Source organism: Lycium barbarum, chromosome 1 (assembly GCF_019175385.1).
Source record: "Lycium barbarum isolate Lr01 chromosome 1, ASM1917538v2, whole genome shotgun sequence".
NCBI classification, from domain to species: Eukaryota; Viridiplantae; Streptophyta; class Magnoliopsida; order Solanales; family Solanaceae; genus Lycium; species Lycium barbarum.
In genome coordinates, this window is record NC_083337.1 from 125,762,191 (window position 1) to 125,783,037 (window position 20,847).

Genomic DNA, 20,847 nt, shown 5'->3' on the forward strand with positions numbered 1-20,847 from the left:
TAGTTTACAAAACATACCTCGACTTCAAGAAGGAAAAAAAAAAGTTATACCTAGGTGTATTTTTGACCCTTTAACCCATGATTTTAGAGCTTGTTGGATTGTCTTATGGCTTTATTAAAGAGTGAATTCCACTTTGCCCCCCTAACATTTAAAGGTTGGGAAAAGATACCCCCTCACATATTGAATGGGAACGATAATCCCCCTATCCAATACTTTCCGGTGAGAATCTTTTGTTTTTAATAAAGAACTTTTTTTTTTCTTTCTAGAATTAAATACAATATATAACTCTTGTTATTGTCCCATGCATTCACCTATTATTCTGAAAATAATGTATAACAACTACTTGAAAAATTCTATTAATAAATTTCAAGCTATATTTCGTTCTTTTCTTTTTGCTAGAGGGCCAAGATCTTAATTATTATACAATCTAAATACAGTCTAGTATTAGTACCCGCGCGAGCGGATGATATTAAAAGACACTAATCTATGTTACATTGTGATGTCGCTTGTTTGAGTGCATTGTATCATAACAAAATGTCAAGTATCATCTAATTTTCAATAGAATATACTCAAATTAACGATATTTCTATGAAATTAAAGGAAACAAATTAAATGTTTTTAAATATTATTTGATTTAATCTTTAGATTTAATTCATAATGAATACACACACACACATTTTTCTCTAATCCTTTTCTCATTCTGTTTTTCTTACTATGATATTTTAATTATTTTCTTTTTCATTTTGTATCTTACGTTTAATCAAAATAATATCATATATGATTTTAATCGTGATTTTGAATTCGTCCAAAATATAAATAGAAACTTTCTCTTGTTACTTGTCGTAAGATATATTGATAAATTTAATAATTACTACTTAGAACTATTTTACATAAGCAATTGAATTATCTTCTCTTTGGTTTCTAGTCCACCAAATTTTGTGTTTTAATTTTAATTGTTAATATTTATATAGACGAAAGATTCAAAACTTGGACATATAGAGAAAAATATAGGTAAGATTTAATAAAGATTAAATCTAGTTTCAATGGCTAGTTTAGTGACTTTTTATTATTTTTTTAAAATTAATTACTTATTCTCACCGGAAAATATTGAATAGAGGGATTACCGTTTCCATTCAATATGTGAGGGGTATCGTTTCCTAATCCTTAAATATTAGGGGAGTAAAGTGGGCTTTTTATTAAATTAGGAATTGACTTTTTGACTTATTTTTGTTATTTTGTTGCTTAAGCATCTTTTTATTTAATGAAGAAACACTCCAGCTTAAAAGCTATGTTGGTAACCCTCCTGTTTCCCTGAGATCGGCGATCGTGGGGAAGAGCAAACACAGACAGATGGCTCCCTCGAAGAAAGGCAAGGCTAAAAAGAACTCAACGGAGTTATCCAGTGAGTCAGCCAAATATCCAGGGTGTATTCGTGCCGTTGCTCCATCCTCCGTGGCGATCACCATCCATGCCAAGCCAGGCTCCAAACAAGCCACCGTCACAGATATGAATGAGGACGCAGTTGGTGTCCAAATTGACGCACCTGCCAAAGATGGTGAAGCTAATGCTGCTCTTCTCGACTATATAAGCTCCGTAAGTCCATTTTCTAATTACCTGCTTGTACAGCGACATGTTGATCATCAATTAAAGAGTACCTCAGTTATCCCTATATAGCTCAGACGATCTATACAGCCAAAAATTATTAATCCTGCATCTGAGTTTCTGTATCAGCTTCCACATAAGCAAAAGTAAACCTATGAAGAAGCTAAGGGAATTCAACATGTATTATTATATATACGTAAAAAATAGTTTTAACCTAGAATATACAGTGATTTTTTCCGCCTAACGAACCCCCATGCTCCTACTTGGCTCCGCCCCTGGGTGAAGAAGTTCCAGTGTTATCAAAGGCAATAAGTGAAAACAAGTGGTAAAGTCTATCGGAACTTTAAGGGGTCGTTTGGTATGATGGATAAGCAAAAATAGTCTTGGGATAAAAATTTAGTACCATCTTATCCCACGTTTGGTTGGGATAAAACCACGGGATAACTAATCCCAGGATTAGTTATCCCCGTATTAGAGTGTTATTTTATCCCACATAGAGGGTGGAATAACAATCCCGGGATAACTTGTTCCCCAACCAAACGAGCCCTAAGGTCAAAGCGCAAATAAAATGTGAAATTTAATGAAGAAAGGCCAGATTGAGAAGGTGGGGGGGGGGGGGGGGGGGGGATATATATGTAGTTCAAGGATAATAACTATAACTCAAACAACAATTATATAGACCAAGGAATCCTGCCTAACACAAGACGATCTCAAGAAGAAAGGAATAATTCTTATCAATAGATGTTTCATGTGTGGGCAGGACAATGAAACAGTAAACCGTCTATTTTTATACTGCCCTCCAGCTGACCTTTGGCATTTGTTCTACTCCTTAACTGGGCTTCACTGGATAATGCCCTTATCCATGAAAGATGCCTATGCAAGTTGGTCACGGTGGAGAGTTGGAAAAATCATCAAAAGAATCTGGAGAATGATCCCTACAGTTATTTTTTGGTGTCTCTAGAAGGAAAGAAATAGCAGATGCTTTGATGGAATCTCAACTGCTATTAGTACTCTCAAGGCTATATGTTTAGAGTGCTTATTTAGTTGGCATTTTCTTACCCTTGCAAATAATGTGGATACTTTTTTGGATTTTGTTAGTTCCCTGTCTTTAGCTTAGTACAATAGGCAGGATTCCTTTTGGCTGTTGTACATGTTTTTAGTCTAAGTTTGCTTCCTGTTTTGTTGGAAGCAGCTTCTTTTGCCCACCTGTAACCTTGCATCTTCTTGATGCTTTACTAATGACGTTTGATTACTTTATCAAAAAAAAAAAAAAATATAGACCAAGGAAATTAAAATTCTTCAATTAGGTCAATTGTTTATTGTTTTGTATCTCTCTCTCTCTTTAGGTCAGAACCCACGGGCAATGAGGTGCATGTTTTAGCTACTTGGTGCCTGCACTGAAGTTCTGCTTAAGTAAGCGGAAGTGCACATCCTATCTTGCATCTATCTGTAGGGCTTAAGCACGTCTCAAGTGAGCTTTTGAGAGTATTATGAAGAACCAAACAATGCCTTCGTACCCCGGGGGGGGGGGGGGGGGGGAGGGGGGCTTGATTAGAAGGTTAGATTTTGGTAAGTCATGACTATGACATGCCAATGGAGTTGGAACATAAACTACTCACTGGAGAAGTAACACCGAAAAGATGGAGTCAGCGTTTGCTAGATTTATCAAGATCCTGGCTGATTAGTGTTTGTTACAGGGTTTGGAACAAGAGACAGAGGGAAGAGGGTGATGGACTAGCCTGTGAGCCACAAATCCGTTGACAGTGACATAGAATTTGCAAGCCCCGGAGAACTGACTTTAAGATTTAATGTGTTTCTTTTAGAGAAGATTTTTGGGGTATTGGTTTTTGAATGGATTTTCACTGGTGAAGGTTCCAAAAGAAAGATAAAAGGGTGAGGGTCGTATAGCCAAAGGCATTAGCTGCCGGCTGAAGGACATCTCTGGGGTAGCATTTCCAGCCAAGTTTCTGGTGAGGGAAAAGAAGAGGAAGAAAGTCAAACATAATTGTGTTGATGACGTAAAAAAATAATTCTGATGGCATTCTTTACTTAATACATATGTGGTAGTTTATATATATTTCTCATTGTCGGATCAATGATTTTATGGGGCTTTAATTTTCGGAGATGCTTAGGAATCGTTGATACTTTTTGGTTACATGATTTAGTTTTAGAAATTTAGTACGATGACAATAGTGAAATTAACCCCTTCCTTTTTCTCGTAGGTGATTTTCATCTTGAGTTGGTTTGTCTTAAAAAGGAAGCCGAAAGAAAAATGTCACAGGAATACTAAACTCATCCTTGTTCTTTGGATCTTGGAGAGGGAAAGTACTTGCAAATTGTGGGAGTAAGGGTCCTAATTTACTGCTATTCTATCTCCCCCAGACTTTGGTCTAGTGGAAAGAGCGCAGCATGTGATGTTTGGGTTAAGCGCATTTCATGAGTTTTAACCCTGCCATAGACAAAAACCTGATATTTAAGTGGAAAAGGATAGAGGGGAGCCGATTATACACTGAGTTTCGAATTTTGTGTCACTGGTACTTGGGATTTTCTTGGTTATCAAAAAAAGAAATATTAACTGCTACCGTAGTACCATGCCATATATAGATCATGGAAGGCAGAAAAAGGAATGGAGTGTTTGTTGAAAGAAAACCCTCAATAATTTTTTTTTTTTTTTTTTTTGAAAAAGGTCACAGTTAGTCTATATATTCACAGGTATACTACATCAAAATATGTAGTCCCCCTTCAAAAGTGTTACATCTTACATATTGTCCTCCTATATTCCACTAGATTACAACCAATCTAAAGCTGTAAAACTATCTTCTGTTTGACTTAACACCTTCTGTTTACACCAAAAGTAATAAAGAGCTATACAATTCATCTTAAGTTTCTGAATGCTGCTCTGCTTGTCTTCAAAACATCTCCGATTTCTCTCCTTCCACACTGTCCACCAGATACTTGCAGGGACAATCTTCCATCTCTCCTCCTTCTTTGCTGCATTGCCATCCTTGTTCCAGCTCCTCATCATTTCTTTTATGCTTCCTGGTTTCACCCATTTGATCTTCCTCATACTGATAAAAATTTGCCAGAGCTGGTCTGTCCACTTGCAGTGCAAAAAGAGATGGTTAACTGTCTCTGTTTGCTCTCCACATAAGTAACATCTTGAACAAAGTTGAAATCCTCTTTTCTTCAAGTTTTCATGAGTCAACACTGCCTCCTTAGCCAATTGCCAAGAAAAACAGTTCACCTTGTAAGGAATTTTTGTTTTCCAAATCATCCTCCATGGCCACCCTTCCTCATGTATTCCTGTTGAGTTCAGATTCCTGTATGCAGAATTAACAGTGAAGCTTCCTGTACTCTCAAATTTCCATTCCAAAGTGTCACTTTCCCCTGATAGATTGTTGAACTGTGCAACTATGTCATAAATTTCTGCAATTCTTGTCATTTCCCAATCATTCAGATTTCTTCTATGATTTAGATTCCAACCTTGCCCTGTCCACATGTCAGCCACTGTGGCTTGTTGAGTTTGACACAAAGTGTATATATCTGGATACATTTACCTCAAAGATGCCTGGCTACACCATCTTTCATTCCAAAAAGACACCTTCAGACCATTACCCACTTTGAAATTTGACCTAGCTAAAATCAGTGGCCACAAGTTTGCGGGGTTCATTTTGATAAAATGGTATTTTTTCATTTATAGGGAGCTTCTAGTGTCTGAGTAGCAATTTGGTAAGACAATTGCTTAGCGAATCCATTGTTATGTATTTTTGTATTCATCATTAATATTAACTTTTTACATTTACAAAAGCATCTTTTTCTGCTCTTTTTTGTGTTCTTCCATTATTTGATACCATCCTCTGATAAACTGCTACAACTGCATATTGTAGCCTACGGATAATAGAGGCTAAATGGTGAAAAAGAGGAGAAAGTAGTTTCCTAGTTTCCTATACCTGTTCGTTTGTTATTCTGATATGGAGTTATAGACTTAGAAACCAATTACATAGACAGCCACTTGAATTTGGTTTTGATTAAGATTGTGGCAGATGCATACTTCTCACTAGTGTTTAAGACGAAAATAAGCTCCAATTCCGTGGATACTTCTTACTTGTGTTTAACATGAAAATAAGCTACAATTCCTTGGGTAAAATTTCACTTCTTAATTTTGGACAGGTTGTTGGGGTCAAAAAAAGACAAGTTTCTATAGGTTCTGGGTCGAAATCCAGGGATAAGGTCATCATTGTGGAGGATGTTACTTTGCAGAGTGTTTTCGATGCTTTAGACAAAGCTGTGAAAAATCAGTGACTGAAACAACTGTCCCATGGTATCTTCATCTGGTGTTGGACAAGGCACTACTGATCAAAAGAAAAGAATTTGCGTTGACAAGGCACAACTCAAGATTCTTGTTAGTAACTATTAACATCAGCAGATTCTTGAGTCTGATTGTGTATATAGTAGGGGCCAACTATGCAATGCAAGTACTAGAGAATTTCAATTGTTCTTGCCCGATACTGCTTCTCAGTCATACCTATCGTTGCATAAAAAAAATCATGCCATTTCTCGCCAGCTAGATAATTGTTTTATGTTTGACATGAACAGGGTTTTATAGTCATTTATGACAAGCTTTATGGTGGTAAAACAAAAGAACTGCCTTTTCACCAAAATATTTGTTTGTTTGCCAAATGAATGTTCTAAGTTCTATCTTTGCCTTCTCAAATTGATATGTAGATTTTGGCACAAGTGCCTAAACTGAAATTGCTGGATTTTTGATATCTATACGCTTTTGCAACATTTTTGAAATCTATACGCTACATGAGCAAATAACAAGTCTCCACAAACATTCCTGTTTGTGAGTATGCTGCTAAAATTGCAAGTCCATAAACTTTGAAATAATGTTCATTAAAATATCTTGTATTAAGAAATGAGAGCTGCAAGCGGCTTGGCTGATTAAGATACTTTCAAAGTTTCAACCATGCTACTGACTGTTTTTTTAAATAAGAAAAGCTCAGACCATAGTTATTACCAATCCTTTGAAGTGGGGAAGTTAGCTGCTACTCCCTCAAATCCATTTTTACTTGTCATGTATACTAAGATTAGTTGTCTGTTTTTACTTTTCCAGTTTGAATAATCAAGAGAAAATTTACCATTTTATACATATTTTACCCTCATTATAGGGTTGGACAACGAGTTCTTAGTGGTTGCACAACTTCAAAGTATGTTTTATTGATTTCAATCATTAGATGACTTCGTAATAATTATGGGTGATATAGTAAAAGTTTCATTCTATTTATAGCTCATTAAGAGATGTACTAAGTCAATACACAGGGGCGGACCTATGTAGAAATTTTGGGTGCTCCGGCACCCATTAAATTCAGTTACGGAGTGTATAACTGTATAGAAAATATAAAGGAAACAGATATAAATAGTTAATAGAACACTCCCGAACTCAAAATTCCTGAATCCAGCACCCCCGAACTCAAAATCCTGGGTCCGCCTCTGTCAATACAGGACAAGTAAGAGATGTACTAAGTCAAACAGGACAAGTAAAATTGGATGGAGGAAGTATTAGGTTTCTTACACCGACAAACAACCTAAGGTTTTGCACTTATGAAAGTGAAAACAAGAGTTGAAGACTAAATTATAGCACTAGACTGGGATACTTCAGTTTCTGCTCAAGCATTGATTAGGGAAGTTGTACACTTTGAAAGAGCCAATGGAACGGATTAAATAGAACGAGAAAAAGGAGCCATTATTTATTGCTGCCAGCTAGGGGTGCTCACTTAAAACTGAAAATTCAAACCCAACCGAAAATCGAATCAAATTGAAGAAAAAAATCGACACTTTTTGGTTTGATTTTTCATTTTATAAAGTTACAAAATTTCATTTGATTTTGATTTTAAGCAAAAGATAACCGAAATAACCGAATCAAATCGACAATATAAATATCTATCTAAAAATTATATATGTATGTGTGTATACTTTTACAGAAAAAGTTTGAAATTTTACGATATTAATCTTTTGCACTCTTGATTCATAATCTATGTTTTTGCCTTTATAGTAATCCAATTTTTGTATTTACTTTCTAGTTTGATTTGTTATTTTTATTTGGATAATTCTAAAATTCTATTTCTTGTTCAAAATAACTTTTTTTTGAGTCCTTTAATTATTCGTCAAGATATCTTAGTATATCACAACTAGATCTTTAATTTATTGCACAAAAACAAATTCATTATAAGATTTTTTTTTTTTTTAATATTCCTTGAAAATGGTTAAATTCTTAGATGATGCATACAAATTTTTGGACAAAGTACATATATAACTTGATTAGGTTTATATTTCTTTCTTTTCTCAAATAGGAGTAATTGATTTGGAGTGTTATGCTAGAAAATAGTCAATTTAATATGTGCTTGGACATATATTGTCATATTTAAATAAAAATCGACAGAAAACCAAAATAACCGAAAAACCCGACAAAACCGACAAAAACCAACTCCATTGATTTGATTTGATTCTAACATTTAAAAAATCGACTAAATTGATTTGGTCATCTTTTAGAGGATAACTGACTCAAACCGAACAATGATCAACCCTGCTGCCAGCCGTTGCAAATGAAGAAATATCTTGTAAGCCCAACAATGGCAAATTTGATAGGGGTCATTGACACTTATGCCCCTATTTTGTGCTGGTCTTTAGTTTTTGTCTCTTATAACAAATAACTTTTTCGCTTTTGTTTTCACATCATAGTATCTCACAAGTTATGTCACGCGCCCTTAAAGAACTTATGCCTGCTGGACATAAATTCGATTGCTAAGGGCAAAAATTAAAGTCAGCCCATGAAGGGAAAACGTGCGATATATTCATTTGATGAAGCATCGACCTTGGTCAGAAAATCTCACCAAAACATTTATTTTGGGGATTTATTTTGTAACTTTGCAACATCAATCTTCACATCTCTTTGAGAGAATGAAACTTTTCCTTATTCTATTATGAGGTCATGCTAATTGGTAAAAGCTAATCGGAATAAGTCTGAAGGAAATAATAAATGAACGAACAATAAAGACCCTCACAAGTTGACCTTAATTTTTTCTTTAGTATTGCAGGTTCACAAGAAGATTAATTATATCATTATGATATAAACTAATACGGGCAGACAAAATATGTAATATAGATTTGAAACTTGGATATTTGAAGTAAAAAAAAATTAAAACCATTAGATATTCCAAAATATTTCTTAGAACTTATAAATCTAATTTATCCTTTGACTAGCATTTTCCTTCTAGTATTCCTTCAGAAGTATGGGAATATTTTATTTTCAAAGTAATTGTAGAATTAGAAATAGTTCTTGTCAACTTTTGAGTAAGCAAATTAAAAAAGAAAGCAGAAATAAGGGGGAAGAAAACAGAAAGTTGATTTGTAAAGAAAACAAAAACTTGAGAGGAGTTTGAACTATATCTATATGACACTTAATAAAGAGTATAAAAGTCGTTCAATATTTAAAGAATATTTTGGTCAATCAACATTTATATTCATGTTTTTAAAATAATATAGATATAGATATAGATAGATAGATAGATATCTTTTGTCGTCCCCTAACATAGTCGATATCGCTTTGTTTCTCTAAAGAATAAGTTCACAGCTAACGACAGTATCATTTTTCCAAATCACATTTAATGGTGATTCTGCCTGTATGACTAGTTTACTTTACCGATTTTAGTGGATAAACAAGGAGGTTTTGCGATAGATTGACTGGCAGCATAAGTGCATGACACTAACTAATTTACTATGTTTAAATGAATCAACATAGTCAACAAAAAATTATATAATCGATCTCAATTGTTGTTGATTTTAATGACATTATCGGCGATGGAACCTTAGATAGTAAACCGAACAAATTGAAAGCAATGAGCCTATGACTTATATGCTGGGGTGTTTAAGGGATCTGTTTCGGTAGGTTTTCCCCTAAAAAGGGATTAGGGATAAGGCATAAGAACTCTTCTGAACTGTGGCGAAATTGTCAGTTACACATCTAAACTATGTGAGGTCTTATTACTCTCATGAACTTAATTTTTCCATATTATTCACACTTCTAAATTATGGCGAGGGTCCTATTACCCTCCTGAACTTAATTGTCAAGATTGCACTGAGTTTTATGTTTAATCTGTTGTGTCTACTAAGATGATGATATTGCACATTTAAGTCAACTTTTGCACTGATTTTTGTATCTATGAAGCTGCATCACTCGTTTTGATATCTATAAAATTATTCTTTACAAGTTCTTTTTATTTATGAAGCTGTCATACTTGTAAAGTTAGTATTTTGCACATGTTTCCTTCATTTATTTGGTGTATAGCTTGCAAGTTGTTGTTCTTGTTCATGTCATTGGATCAAGCTGGAACAATTTCAAAAAAATATGCACCAAAGAGTAGCTAAAACTAGATGACATACCATCTATGTAGTTATCATCTTGACATCCATTGTAATATGTGTACCATGTACTAGCACACCAGGGTACTAAAAACAACAGGAAAAGACATCAACTATTAAAAAATCATTTGTTCATACCAGATATAAATCACATAAAAAAATTTGGGATAGTTAAAACTTAAGCTTGGATTATATAAATATTCTATTCTACAACCCAAAAGGCACATGTGAAACTTTTAATGACCCATTATTTTGATTAAATTATTGCAACTTTAATGACCCTTTATTAATTGCCAATTCAATTGTTGTAACCATCCGCCCATTTCATCAACGCTACAATCTTTATGTTGGACATGAAAAGTATGGGCATGCATTATGCAAATATTATTAAGAGTAGAAATTGAAGAGGTGTGAGTTATGAGTAGTTACTCCTTGTAAAAACATTAAACACACAAAGAGAAAAGTACTTAAACTATTAGATATTGTCATTTTATAATTAGAAGAAGGCCTAAAAAAAGAGAAAAAAGATAAATAGGAATGGTGATTAGAGAGAGGTGTCACATCACTTTATCTATATCTAACTTTATATTATATATAGAAGATATAGATGTTTATTCAGCGATGTGAACAAATAACCCATGCCATTTTTTTCCCGGTTAAAAAAAATATCCGTGCCAACTAATTTGCATTTTGACAAAGGAATAATAGCTATATATAACATTTAAAAAATATATTATTCGCAATCATAATGTGTATGCATGGATAAAATAATATATATTTTGAGATCATCATTTTCATGAAATATCTACCTTGTCGTTCACAAATGTTGGGCTTCACGAAAATCACATAGCGTTAATAGCAGATTAAAAAAATAAGTAAAGTTAAGGATGTAGAACCGATTTTCGGTAATACTTTCTTCTTGAACTCTTGTTTTTGACATGTTCTTCAGGTTCCGATAATTTTATCTTCATCAAATTGTTTCAATTTCTCCATACAATGGCGTGATGTAGCCGGTTTCTTGCCAAGTAATATTGGAGAAGTTACAGTAAGACTGCCTGAAGCATCAAGTTAGACATTATATAACATGTTATCTCCTCAAAAAATGAAGAATCAAATAATAAAATTAGACAGTTGTCTTGGACTTGTTACGTTTGGTGAACCCCCCTTCTTTTTACCATTTGTTTCTAATATTAAAATTAAAATAGTAGCAGATGAACATTTCAAAGGATAGTGCTTGAAGATAATTCTTTTCAAAAATATGCTCAATAATAAATCCTCAAAATATATTGCATTTAGTAGGAAATCAAGCCTTTAAATAAAAAGAAGTCATACTAATGACTGATGAGTAGTGGCAAATTTATGCCTTGTTCGAATAAACAAAATTATACCCTGATTGATGAAAGAAAACGTGATTGCTCTAAAATAACCATAAACAAAAGAAAAGTGAGAGTAATGACAGCGAATGCTAATTCCAAATCTGTGAATTTAAATGGAAACTGAGGCAATTCATATCCTCTAATTGTTGATTATTTTTTCGGGTTGGCTACATTGTTTTGCAACAAATTGCTTTAGCCTAATAGCCGGCGATTTTTACTGAAAGTTGTGACTTGTGAATATTACTGGATTACGAAGCGTCGGCTTGGTGTTTGTACGTGTTATGATATTTTCCTTTTTCACATAAGATATTTAAATAAGGTCTTTAATTTTTTTGAGGGGTATTTAGGTAATTTAACTTTTAAGTTAGGGAGTTCATGCTTTTAATATAGTACTAGTCTCTACGAAAGTGGTTTGCACGTTATTCCCTGAAAATCGCTACCAAGCAAAATTAAATTATAAGAATATCTTTCAATTTTAAGAATATTTAGTTATTTATTAAATAGATTTGAATTGATCACAAAAGTAAAATATTATTCTTAAAAAAATCAAGTCCTCCCATCGTCGTAAATTTTTCTGACTTCATGGTGGTTTTCATGATGAAATGTTTATACAAAGAAACAATTTCAACTATTTTGTTTTCTTTCAATATAAAAATTTATATCTTCCGACTTGCAAGATAATCAAAATTGTATTATAGCTATTCTTGCATCCTCCTATTTTATTTTGAGTATATCTGTATTGATTCCTACAAAAATCATCTATCCGGTCGTCATTTAACTTTGAATTTATCACGCAAAAGTCACTTTTTATTTTTTTATAATATAAAAGTCATCCAACTTAAAGTTTATCACACAAAAGCACTTTTCTGTTTTTTTACTTTTAAGTGATAAACTCTTCAAGATTATAATTCTATCCAACATTTACTATACTCATTATCTTAAAATAAGAACGGTACTTAACTTAAATTAACTCTTATTCTATCTTTTAAGATCAAATATATGAGGTAATCTAAAGATACCTAAACCTATCAAAATATGATCAAATAATAACCTAATAATTATCTATGTTAATTTATTTATTTTTTGTTTTAATACGGACAAAGCAACATTCAATAACAAAATTACTTCTAGGCAAATACGAATACTAGGTGGATATCTTCTCATTATTTGAAGATAGGTAAAGACTCTTTAATTGATTAGATCCAGAATTGAAATTCAGAAGTATTTATTTTAAATTATATTTTCAATTATTATATTTTTTCTATTTATAAAAATAACCAATAGAAATATGGTAGAATTAGATTAAAAGGATATAAAATGATTCAGTATTTAAACGATACTTTGGTCAACCAAGATTGTTATTCGTGCTTGTATCCACTTAATACTTCTTTGAAATTGATGTTCTCGATATTTATTTTTTTCATGTTTTTCCCCACATAGAAAACATGGTATGACTAAAAGATAACATGAATCGTCTGCTAATAGTGCAAGAGCAAGGAAACCTACAACATCATCATTTATTTAGTGTCCTGCAAACTATAACATGAATCAGAAAAATGTTACCACAATTAACTTCAAAATCGTTGATTACCCCGAATTTCTCGCTCCCAGCTAACCTATCAACATTAAGAAGTTAGGATAGTCAAAAAAAATTATTTTCACGTCAAATATTTCAAAACGTACGACTATTTGCGATTTCACAAATATTGTCCGAATATAAGAAGTATCATTAAACGTCCATTAAAGATACATCACGCACCGTTGAAAAGAGAAGAAGAAACTAATAGGTGTATATGTGTTACCTTATGTCCTTCAGATTGAAAACATAGAATTGAAAAAAGGAGTTAAAGAAGTGTACTTTGATCAAGATTCAAGATAGAAATTTAGCGTTGATAACCTAATTAAACTATGAAATTATGGCAAAATAATTATCCTCAAATTTAAAATGTTGAAACAATATAATAAAAATTAAAAACAACGCCACCACTAACATGGATCACAAAGAGAAAATTTATTACCTTAATCCCAACAGATGCTTGTTTAGGGTTAGCAGAGCTAATGCCTCACTTTCCACATCTTCCGCAAGGAAGAATTAACATGCGACTTTAAAAGTAAAATCATGCTTCTAATATACAATCTGATTCCTAAATAATAGGAAGGTTTATAAGTAGTGTAGGCAGGGGCGAATCTACCCATTAAAAATGGGTCACGTGAACACGTGGTCACCTGACTAAACTCGATATCTTCTGTATATAATCCTTAAATTATATCTAATATTAACTAAAGGAACACATGGTTAAACTAGACTGAGTGGAGCACTGGTTAAGTGTTGGGTTTAATCCCTTAAGGTTGCGGGATTGAACCCTACTCAATGCACTTCTGGTCTTTTTTTCAAAAAAAAAAAAAAAAAAAAAAAAGGTGAACTCATCTTCTTGAAATCCTGGATTCGCCTCTGAGTGTAGGTCTCTTAAATTTTGATATTTGATTCTAATTTGAATTAAAATACTGTAACTAACGTAATTTTTGGCTAATCAAGACCTTTTTGTTAACCCCGAAACACGGGTAACAATTAAATTTGTAAGTGGTGAATAGGATATGTGGATGAACGAAATCTTTTGGAAAATATGAAATCTAAATGAATATGTATACGATTATATTTATATATATATGTGTATATATAGTATATAATAAGCGGATGATATGTACTAAATGTGCTAAATAATTATAATGAGATAGATTGAAAGTGCCAAACAATATGTAAGATTAGCTCGGTTTTGGATGAACACCACAAATTCGGACCAAAATGCTTGAAGAGAACTTTTAATATTTCAGATGGTTATAATGTTGTGATATGAGGAAAAAGCTAACCTAATAAAGGAAGAGGGAAGGGGGGGGGGGGGGGGGTGTGCCCTCTATTTATAGGTTTTCGTAATGGGCCCTTAGTACACTACCAAATAAAACCTTTCTGAATAAACCCTAAAAAGGATAAGGCTAATTCGTACAGTCTGACACCCGTACCGTTGTCAGCGCAAATGGCGAAATGGTTTTATGACGCGTGGCAGCCTCACACTTGATTATCCGGACCAACAGACACGCACATTCGGGCTCAGATTATTCGGACTAACGGACACGCTTATTTTGGCTCGAATCTGCTGTGTCCGGTACAACACCCCCGGTGTGGAGTAAGATCGAACGTATTCGTGCCCTATTCGAATCTGTCTTTTGCTCTGATCTTATCGGTCACAAATTGATCCGGTTTTTACCGTATACACTTTTATTGATTGGACCCTACAAATAAGAGTCATTGGTGGTGTAAAATAACAAAAGAAATCTGTAGATACCAAGAGTACGAATTTAACTTAAATTTGGATTTTACATTTTGACTTGGACCCAACAACTAATGAATTAATTTTACGTTTCTGTACATCAATATCGTAGAGATATCTAATCAATAAAGAGTATAAAAGTCGTTCAATATTTAAAGAATATTTTGGTCAATCAACATTTATATTCATGTTTTTAAAATAATATAGATATAGATATAGATAGATAGATAGATAGATATCTTTTGTCGTCCCCTAACATAGTCGATATCGCTTTGTTTCTCTAAAGAATAAGTTCACAGCTAACAACAGTATCATTTTTCCAAATCACATTTAATGGTGATTCTGCCTGTATGACTAGTTTACTTTACCGATTTTAGTGGATAAACAAGGAGGTTTTGCGATAGATTGACTGGCAGCATAAGTGCATGACACTAACTAATTTATTATGTTTAAATGAATCAACATAGTCAACAAAAAATTATATAATCGATCTTAATTGTTGTTGATTTAATGACATTATAGGCGATGGAACCTTAGATAGTAAACCAAACAAAGTGAAAGCAATGAGCCTATGACTTATATGCTGGGGTGTTTAAGGGATCTGTTTCGGTAGGTTTTCCCCTAAAAAGGGATTAGGGATAAGGCATAAGAACCCTTCTGAACTATGGCGAAATTGTCAGTTACACACGTAAACTATGTGAGGGTCTTATTACTCTCATGAACTTAATTTTTCTGTATTATTCACACTTCTAAACTATGGCGAGGGTCCTATTAGCCCCCTGAACTTAATTGTCAAGATTGCACTGGGTTTTATGTTTAATCCGTTGTGTCTACTAAGATTGTGTTACTGCACATTTAAGTCAACTTTTGCACTGATTTTTGTATCTATGAAGCAGCATCACTCGTTTTGATATCTATAAAATTATTCTTCAGAGGTTCTTTTTATTTATGAAGTTGTCATACTTGTAAAGTTAGTATTTTGCACATGTTTCCTTCATTTATTTGGTGTATAGCTTGCAAGTTGTTGTTCTTGTTCATGTCATTGGATCAAGCTGGAACAATTTCAAAAAAATATGCACCAAAGAGTAGCTAAAACCAGCCCAAAATCCACCAAAAACTGCATTAAGACAGCAGCAAAACCAGGACCAAGAATTGCACTTGGACAACAGCAAAAACTATACTAAAATAATTCAATGGTTTACAGAAATATTAAATTCAGGATGGTAATAGGACCCTTGCATAGTTTAGGGGGGTAAATCATTCGAAAAAATTAAGTTCAGGGGTTAATAGGATCCTCGCATAGTTTGTGTGACCGACAATTTCGCCATAGTTCAGATGGGTTCTTATGACTTATCACAAAAAATTATCAAACTATAAAAGTCAATTTTTTAAAATATTGGAACCAAATCAAACCAAACCAATTAAGTCGATTTTTTATAGCTTTAATTTCTGTCAGTTTTTCGATTTATTCAGTCTTTTATCAATTTTTTAAAATACGTGACAATATACTTCGAAACATATAATAGAGTGATTACATTCCAGCATAACACTACCAAATTAATTATGCTTTAAGAAAAGAGGGAACTATATATGTAATCAAGTTATATATGTAGCTTCCTCTGAGAAATTATACGCACTGTCCAAGAATTTAACAATTTTCAAGGAATTCACTATAACTTTTTACAATCATTTTTTTTTTCCAAAAATTAAAGAGTTGTGATTTCCAAGATATCTTCAATAATTGAATTAAATGACTCAAAGACAAGTTATTTTTAACATGAAATAGATTCTTGAACTTATCAAAATAAAGACTACAAATAAAACTAGAAAACTAAGGCAAAAAATTGAATAACTATAAAGGCAAACACCTAGATTATGAATCAAGAATGCAAAAAATTAATATGTACTATAAAATTTTAAAGAGTTCATGTACAAATATACATATATGTGCAACTATAATTTAAAATATGTATTTATACAGTCGATTTGGTTCAATTTTTCTGGTTATTTTTTACTTAAAATCATAACCAAATCAAATTTTATCGATTTCAAAAATAAAAAATCAAAATCAAACCAAAAAGATATCATTATTTTTTCTTCAATTTAATTTGATTTTCTGTGAATACCCCACCCCGTCTTATATGGATAATAAAGTATGGAACAAGTACCTGTATGTATTCAACCGTGTGTATCTGTGCGCGCATTTATTTATTTAATCAAAAAAAGAAAAGGAGAAAATGCAATTGGGAAATCTTGCTGTCCGTAGGGACAGTTGGGGTAATGAATATAATTGGATGAACCAACACCAATTACAGCAAGGTCCCTGATAAGTCTGTCCTGTCAGGCTCATGCCCCATCCATAATAGTATGGAAATGTCAAACAAGCTGTAAATGTACTAGTCCATATTCCATGCCAATCTTGAGTGCTATATTTGTGGGGTGTTCCTCTTTTTCTTTTAAAAGAGAACATTAATGAACGCATTTATCTATATCACTGATAATATTAAAAAAAAAAAAGTTTATATTGACATGTTGTAGAAAATAATTCATTTTAGTTTACAAGTTATTAATATCAATTTTAGGGATGGTTAGTGTAGTTAGCTATTAGGTGATCTAAAAGTACTAAAACTATTAAATTGCGAATGTATAAAAGTAAACTTATAAGATTTGAAATTAATTCAAGAAATGACGCACATACCAATATTGGAATGAGATCCACTGCCATACTAATTGGCCCGGTATTGTTTAATGAACTTACTGATTAATGCCACGTGTATATTTAAAAAAATGGAAGGCTGGATTTCATCCTGCTCATCTTTTGAGGCGACAAAGTCACTTTACTACTACTATATATATAATCTTAGCAAAACATGACTGAGTGTTGCAAAATATGAACCAAACAACTTTTCTACCGTTATTGAACATTATCTCACTTTAATCTCGTATGGCAGGAATCAAGCTGGGTTAAGACGACCTCTTGATAGTAATTTTGATCTGTTAACTCTTTCCGATGGATTTATATGGTAGTTTATGTATAAGAGCTTTTTCCAGTGATATAGACCTTATTTCTGATGTTTCCCAAAGGACAAAATCGGCCTTTTTCGGATGACACAAACTATGTAATTGAAATAGATGGAAATGCAATAGGAATTTAGAAGAGAATTTTCTCATATACCATGCAGAAAGTGATGGCTCCACTGAACAAAAGCTCCAACAGAGGCAAGCTAGTTGAAGCACCTTGTTGTCTTGTGCTTCTTGGGTCCAATTTTGTTCTGATCTACCACCAGCCTTCAATGCGTGGTGAAGTGAGTTAAATTTTTAACTTTGACCAAATACCTGGCTATTCTACAAAAGATGAGAAGGGTGAAATTCAACCTTTCATTTATTAAAGCACAAATGACATTAATCGGTAAGTCCATTGAACAATACTGGACCAATATGTACCGGAGGGAATCTCATCCCATATCTATAGATACTATTGTAAAGATGATTTATGAGGAAAAAAGGAAAATCATTGATTAAAATTAGTCCAGAATACCGAGCCAATTATATGATGCATTCATGAGATTGCATATATATTTGGGGGTTAATCTTGCGTGAAAAGTCAAATTTCAAATGAGTTTAAGTAATATACGTCAGTGTAAACATATTTTACACTATCGGGTCATTTTTACCTATTGTAGCAGGTAATATATTTGAATTTTAAGATTTCAAATATCACATTTTAAGGAAGTTTAACTGTAAATATCTTTTGTATGACTGATGGTGTAAAAAAAATGCTCTAATGGTTATAAAATTTGAACTTTTCAAAATTTACAATAATTGGAGGATTTGGGTTTGACACGTCTTAAGATGAAAAGTCAAATCACAATTATATTTCTGGAAGTGGCAATTGATTCATCAACCTGCTTTCTTAAAAGATCCAAATATTTAAAATGCCATATATAGGCAATCCAATTTTGACCAGGCATGTTCTGCTTTCTATCACATGGCATGTCCAAACTAACCAACTGGCAAGATTTTAATTTGTGGTATCAACATTTCTTCATGTTGATATAGTATATACGTATTTTAAAGCAATCAACTGTTCAAGTTTTTTAAATCTTATAACTCCCAACCGTACAAAAATACTCACAGCAACTATGCTGTACTGATTTATATGTCCAATAATGTGAGAAGATGAGCATTTATAAGTTCATTCAGGAAAGCCATACACATCAACAACTTCTTTGCAAAAAATAGTGTTATTATCCTTTGTGTTCTTCAATTCCTTTTCTTATTATCATGGAGGAAAAGTCCACAATTTTAGATTTCTGCAAGCTTTTATTGAAGCAAGTTTCATCAACTTTCATGGAGAGTCTCAAAGTCTTGGTTCTTTTGCTTTTCTTTTCCATGGAATCCTTCATTATCTTACAAAATGTTGAGCCTGTGTTTCACATTGTACCCTTTAGTGTTCTTCTTATACACTTCATTTCCTTGGCCTATATCTCAAAAACTAGTCCTGTCTATGTTGTGGATTTCACATGTTTCAAGCCACCAAATTACTTGAGAGCTCCTTTCTCAACCTACATTGAGCATGCAACAAAGCTTGATTTCTTTGATGATAAAAGTGTCTCTTTCATATCCAAGATTCTTCAACTTTCTGGTTTGGGAGACCAAACTTACTTCCCACCAGGTCTTTTTTATATCCCTCCAAGATCTGGCCAAAAAGATGCTATCAATGAAGTACACATGGTCCTTTTCGCTGTCTTTGAAGATCTCTTGTCCAAAACAAATATTTCTCCAGAGGATATAGATATACTTATTGTTAACTGCAGTGGCTTTTGCCCTAGCCCTTCTCTTTCTTCCATTATCGTCAACAAGTACGCGTTGAAAGAAGGGGTGAAAAGCTATACGATAAGTGGAATGGGTTGTAGTGCGAACTCTCTAGCCATTGATATGGCTAGAAACATAATGAAGACACACAAGAACTTCAACGCGGTCATTCTTAGCACCGAGATCTTATCCACGGGGTGGTACCCCGGGAGAGAACGCGCTTTCATGATCTTGAACTGCATTTTTCGCATGGGGGGCGCTGCGGTCTTGCTTAGTAACAAGAAAGAGGCGAAAAGGGATGCTAAATATAAGTTGCTTTGGACACTTAGGACGCAAGGAGCCTTTGATGACAAGCGTTATTACTCTGCTTATCGTGATGAGGACTCGAGTGGAATCACTGGAGTTAGATTGAACGGGGACGTCTTGCAGGTGGCTGGAGATACTCTGCGGTCCCACATCCCCGTTCTCGGGGTGAGATTCCTCCCCCTAATAGAGAAACTAAGGTTTGTTGCATCCGTCTTAAGGTACAAAACTCCTAAATGTTCAACGGAAATTTATATTCCTAACTTCAGAACAGCATTTCAACATTTTTGCTTCCCCGCTACGGGGAAATCGGTTGTGAGAGAGACTGCAACGAGGTTGAAGCTTGGAGATAGAGACATGGAGCCAGCATTGATGACATTGCATAGGTTTGGGAATCAATCTTCATCTTCCTTGTGGTATGAATTAGCTTACTTAGAAGCCAAGGAAAGGGTGAAAAAAGGTGACAAAGTGTGGCAATTGGGAATGGGAACTGGGCCTAAGTGCAATAGTGTGGTGATGGAATGTATAAGGCCCATTTTTGATGAGGCTCTTATTGGACCATGGGCCGATACCATAAATAGTTATCCAGTCATAATTCCATGATCTCAAATACTGTAACATTAAAGATGTGATAAAAGCTTGCTGTAAGTTATTGCTATATAACTATATATACATTTGTCTAATTATAAAATTTATTTTATTATTTTTCTTTTTCGTCAATTGGATTGAAAAGGGATATCGTGTTTTATAGCTAGAGGATGAGCGATCTGGGGATCCTGACCAACAATCTTTAGATTTATTATTTGAGATGAGAATAGTATTGTTCATTTATATTTTATGGGAGCAGAAAGGGAGAGGATGACTACTGCGTCTCTTATGTTTGGCGGGGAAAATCAAAAGACCTCCTCTTTCACATGTAGGAGAAACAGTATAATTACCATATTTCATATCTTGTCAATTTGTGGGACTTTAATAAGAGATTAAAGATAGTTTCGTTTTACTCT

General features: G+C 33.4%; 2 protein-coding genes across 3 annotated transcripts; both read left to right on the forward strand.

Moving 5' to 3' along the window:
- The first annotated feature begins 1,255 nt into the window (after positions 1 to 1,255).
- LOC132637490 (uncharacterized) lies at positions 1,256 to 6,165 on the forward strand. 2 transcript variants are annotated; one of them, XM_060354572.1, is made up of 3 exons: positions 1,256 to 1,593; positions 3,825 to 3,946; positions 5,773 to 5,911. In XM_060354572.1, the coding sequence occupies exons 1-3, from the start codon at positions 1,351 to 1,353 to the stop codon at positions 5,804 to 5,806; spliced, it is 399 nt and encodes a 132-aa protein (XP_060210555.1). In that variant the 5' UTR covers positions 1,256 to 1,350; the 3' UTR covers positions 5,807 to 5,911. The 2 variants fall into 2 exon arrangements, with proteins under 2 accessions (XP_060210555.1, XP_060210561.1); XM_060354578.1 differs by lacking the exon at positions 3,825 to 3,946 and having other exon boundaries at positions 1,262 to 1,593; positions 5,773 to 6,165.
- A 12,611-nt stretch (positions 6,166 to 18,776) lies between these two features.
- On the forward strand, positions 18,777 to 20,546 carry LOC132637501 (3-ketoacyl-CoA synthase 5-like). The gene has a single exon (XM_060354582.1). It carries the CDS (start codon positions 19,010 to 19,012, stop codon positions 20,444 to 20,446), a length of 1,437 nt encoding a protein of 478 aa, XP_060210565.1. The 5' UTR covers positions 18,777 to 19,009; the 3' UTR covers positions 20,447 to 20,546.
- The last annotated feature ends 301 nt before the right edge of the window (positions 20,547 to 20,847 follow it).